The sequence below is a fragment of the Teleopsis dalmanni genome, chromosome 1 (genome assembly GCF_002237135.1).
Source record: "Teleopsis dalmanni isolate 2A chromosome 1, ASM223713v2, whole genome shotgun sequence".
Taxonomy (NCBI): Eukaryota; Metazoa; Arthropoda; class Insecta; order Diptera; family Diopsidae; genus Teleopsis; species Teleopsis dalmanni.
This window is the reverse complement of record NC_051846.1, coordinates 233,778,737-233,783,434: the sequence shown is the minus strand read 5'-3', so window position 1 is coordinate 233,783,434 and position 4,698 is coordinate 233,778,737. Positions and strand designations below refer to the sequence as shown.

Here is a 4,698-nt window from a genome sequence, read left to right as displayed (position 1 = left end):
ATTTATTTATTTTGCGTCAATGAATTATCAAATAGATAGATAAGCGAAGCCAATCCAAATACTTGCAGCGAATTTGACCAAAACGTATGGAAAGTTGCAGTCTATTGAAAATTGCTGACAAGCTAATTATAGAATATAGTCATATACAATAAAAATATTTTATAAATGATATTACTGACAAATTTCACAATGATTTAAAAATTTTCTATATGTTAACTAGATTTGTTTTTAGAACTAAGAAAATGTTCTATATCGAAATGTATAATACTTGCCTTAATATTGTCCGTTGTCGCTGTGAATCTATCAAGTCTATATGTGGATCCACCATACTCCTCTCAGTATCCTCTTAACTATTTTGGAAAGTAAGTTTACTATTTGTCATAATATATATATATTTTTATATATAATTTGATGAGATGGTACTTATAATATGAATAAATACGCATACATTAAATCCCGCCAGAAATACCACTCTTATTTCTTATCTATATCGGTAATACGTGAATTGTTTATTATTTCTCCTTAGAAAATTATAGGACGACTATTGTTTATGTTATTGCTACTCTTCAATAAAAAACACAACCGATACTGAAAAATTATTAGTTCTTTTGGTTTCAATTAACTAAATGTTAATTAAATTAAAATATTTCATGTTATTATAAAAAATACTACTGGTGTCTGTTTAGAGTTAACTTTTTTGGGCCACAATTTTTTCTTTAAACTACTTTCGCAGGGTCCACAATTATATAAAAAAAATATCTTTCTTTATCATCTTGTTCCAATAAAATGGAATGAAATGGAATGTAGATGTATTCAAAGATTTAAAATCTTTTGATATTAAATTTACAATAAATTAAATATGATTATGAAAATAATATTTGTATATAATAAAAGTACTTACTATGACTTGCATTGTGAAATACTCTAGAAATTCAAATAATTAAATAATATTAAAATGATTCAGGTCAATTAATGAATGATTTGGTCCAAATCAATTATAAGAATGCTTGTCAAAAATATATCGTTTAAAATTAGGCCTCTTTACAATTTCGATTTAACATGCTAAACTTATGCTAAACAGTAGAGTGGATTACACTCTACTTCATTTAAAATTTTAACATGAGTATATCATGCTATATAAAAATTTTTTGTGTTATTGTATAACAATATAAAAAATGTTCACCTTTAAACTTTGATATCTCAAGAACCAAGCTATATCGATATACATATAGCACAGCATAAAGGAAATCGAAATATCTTAGATATTTACATAAATTGCAATAATATAAACGTTCTATTAATACTAAATATAACACGAGAGTTTTGTATGTAGTTATAGCTGTCATGTTTGTAATTTTAGCTATTCATTGTTGTTGCTTTCAATGCAAAATGTGAATTTTTGACAGCTAAAAGTACAAACAGAAGTGTCGTGTGAATCCAATATAAACGAAAATCAAATATCACAAACAATTTTATTTATAAATTATTTTTAATGTAATTGAACTCCATAAAAATAACATAAAAGTTAAGTATGGTTTTGGGTCCGTTGGTTAAGGTGCGCTGGCTCTGAGCTTCAAATTTGACAGGACCCGAGTTTGATTCCTGGTACTTGCAGTCCCAAAAAAATTGTTCACGAATAATTAAATGCAAAAAATATTTTCAAGACCACTGATTATGGGTATTTGGCAATACTCGAGTTTTATGGTCAGCCAAAATATCAATTAATTAAAATAATATAAAATGAATTTTTGTTGTTGTAGTTCACTGCTGTTGGAAAAACTTCTTTTTGTAAATAAATTATTAAAAATATTATTAAAAATAAATATATGAAATTATATATTTAACCCAGAAATTGCGTTATTTCCATGTTTATTCATATACTATTTAGTAAGATATGTCACCATCTATTCTATTTATATATATAATAATTCTGGGCAGTATTTTCCAATTAAAGGCAATTAAAAAATAATTGTTTTCCTTTGAGGCTATTTTGTCACACATATTTCCTTTATGAGGAAAATGCCTAAATTCACGCAATAATACACAGGTGGCAACACTAAATTTAATTGTCAGACACAAAAAGAGGTTCTGTTTACATTTGCAGTTGCAAATTTTTCTTGTTAAGAAATTGTTTAGTTTTGTTAAATATGGAGAAACCATTAAAGATGCCGAAAGTGGCAAAGGTAATATTTATTTCTTTTATCTTTATTAGCAATTAATATGTAATTATATATTAGGTTAAAAACAAAGCGCCCGCTGAGGTGCAAATAACGGCTGAACAATTGTTGCGTGAGGCTAAAGAACGTGATCTGGAAATATTACCACCACCTCCAAAACAGAAAATCTCTGATCCAGCCGAGTTAGCAGATTATCAGCAGCGTAAACGTAAAACATTTGAAGATAATTTACGCAAAAATCGTATGGTGGTAAGCCATTGGATAAAGTATGCGCAATGGGAGGAATCCCAAAAAGAGATACATCGTGCTCGATCTATATGGGAACGAGCACTAGATAATGAACACCGAAATATCACAATTTGGCTAAAATATGCCGAAATGGAAATGAAAAATAAGCAAGTCAATCATGCACGTAATCTGTGGGATCGCGCTGTAACAATAATGCCTCGTGTTAATCAATTCTGGTATAAATATACCTATATGGAAGAGATGTTAGAGAATATAGCTGGGGCTAGGCAAGTATTTGAACGTTGGATGGAATGGCAACCAGAGGAACAGGCATGGCAGACGTATGTAAATTTTGAATTACGCTATAAGGAAATCGATAGAGCTCGAGCCATATATGAACGGTTTGTGTACGTACATCCTGATGTTAAAAATTGGATTAAATTTGCACGTTTTGAAGAGTCGCATGGTTTCATACATGGATCACGGAGAGTTTTTGAGCGCGCAGTAGAATTCTTTGGAGATGACTACATTGACGAACGTTTATTTATTGCATTTGCACGCTTCGAGGAGGGTCAGAAAGAACATGATAGGGCACGTGTTATATACAAATATGCACTCGATCATTTGCCTAAGGAACAAACAAAAGAATTATATAAGGCATATACGATACATGAAAAGAAATACGGTGATAGAGCCGGTATAGAAGATGTTATTGTATCGAAACGGAAATTCCAGTATGAACAAGAAGTAGCCATAAATCCGCAGAACTACGATGCTTGGTTTGATTACTTGCGACTTATAGAAGGTTTGAATATAACTGAAAGTTAAATTATTATTTTTAATAAATTTTTTATCTTTTAGCTGAAGGTGACTATGACATAATACGTGAGATTTATGAACGCGCAATTTCAAATGTACCTCCTGGTAATGAGAAGAACTACTGGCGGAGGTACATATATCTCTGGATTAATTATGCTTTGTTCGAAGAACTAGAAGCTGAAGATATAGAACGTACACGACAAATATATAAAACGTGTCTTGAACTTTTGCCGCATAAAAAATTTACATTCAGCAAAGTCTGGTTATATTATGCACAGTTCGAAATACGTTGTAAAGACTTGCAGCGTGCACGTAAAATACTAGGTATGGGTTTAGGAATGTGTCCACATGACAAATTGTTTCGTGGATATATTGAACTTGAAATTCAGCTGCGTGAGTTCGATCGTTGCAGATTGCTCTATGAAAAGTTTCTCGAGTTCGGACCAGAAAATTGTGTAACATGGATGAAATTCGCTGAACTAGAAACATTGCTTGGGGACATTGATAGAGCTCGTGCTATTTTTGAACTTGCAGTGCAACAACCGCGTTTAGATATGCCAGAGCTTTTATGGAAAGCTTATATAGATTTTGAAGTAGCACAAGAAGAATATGACTTCGCCAGACAATTATATGAACGATTACTTGAACGCACACATCACGTTAAAGTTTGGATGTCGTACGCTAAATTTGAGTTGACTGCATGTACAACAGAATCAAATGAAGATGACTCCACACTGTTTAGAAGTTTGGCACGCAGCGTTTATAGACGTGCCAATGATACATTAAGACAAACTGGTGACAAAGAATCAAGGGTTTTATTACTAGAAGCATGGAGAGATTTTGAAGTTGAAACTGGAGAGGAAGATGAGTTAGAGAAAGTTATAGCAAAGATGCCACGACGTGTTAAGAAACGACAGAAAATTGTATCAGAGGACGGTGTTGAAGAAGGCTGGGAAGAAGTCTTTGATTACATATTTCCAGAGGATGAAATGGCACGTCCTAATTTGAAACTTTTAGCAGCAGCGAAAATGTGGAAAAAACTTAAAGAAACTAATGACCCGTCAGAAAATACGGAAAGCGAAAGTTCTGACCAAATATAAATAATATTGAAACGATTAATAATAAACGATTAAAAAGTTAAGCAAATAAAACAACTTATAATTTTTACTTTATATCATTTATTTATCTATGTAAATTCTAAACGGCTGAGATGAATATAAAATAACTAAAAAAAAAAATTATGCCTTTTTATAAATAGACAAAAGAATGTCATATAAGAGTAAATAAATAAATTTATATTCAAATAAAATAGTTCTCTCTTAATGATTTGGTTTTTTGCGGATTAAATATTAACATTAAATGAAGCATTTATACTTTTTGTAATACATCAACAAACTATGCAGGAACAATCCACTGTTTTTCAACTTTTATAGTTTAAAATATTTTTCCTTGCTTCGTAAAGTCTATTGTTATC

General features: G+C 30.7%; 1 protein-coding gene across 1 annotated transcript; it reads left to right on the top strand.

Annotated features, from left to right (window-relative positions):
* The first annotated feature begins 1,956 nt into the window (after positions 1-1,956).
* Positions 1,957-4,396, top strand: LOC119672694 (protein crooked neck-like). Its single transcript, XM_038083811.1, has 3 exons — positions 1,957-2,183; positions 2,238-3,210; positions 3,267-4,396. The coding sequence occupies exons 1-3, from the start codon at positions 2,148-2,150 to the stop codon at positions 4,322-4,324; spliced, it is 2,067 nt and encodes a 688-aa protein (XP_037939739.1). The 5' UTR covers positions 1,957-2,147; the 3' UTR covers positions 4,325-4,396.
* Positions 4,397-4,698: the final 302 nt, after the last annotated feature.

What these genes read in the sequence shown, in the direction of transcription:
- LOC119672694 (XM_038083811.1), top strand. Translation starts at nt 2,148, where the DNA reads ATGGAGAAACCATTAAAGATGCCGAAAGTGGCAAAG. An exon ending in AGATGCCGAAAGTGGCAAAG is followed by an intron (nt 2,184 to 2,237) that starts GTAATATTTATT and finishes ATTATATATTAG; the next exon opens with GTTAAAAACAAAGCGCCCGC. An exon ending in TTACTTGCGACTTATAGAAG is followed by an intron (nt 3,211 to 3,266) that starts GTTTGAATATAA and finishes TTTATCTTTTAG; the next exon opens with CTGAAGGTGACTATGACATA.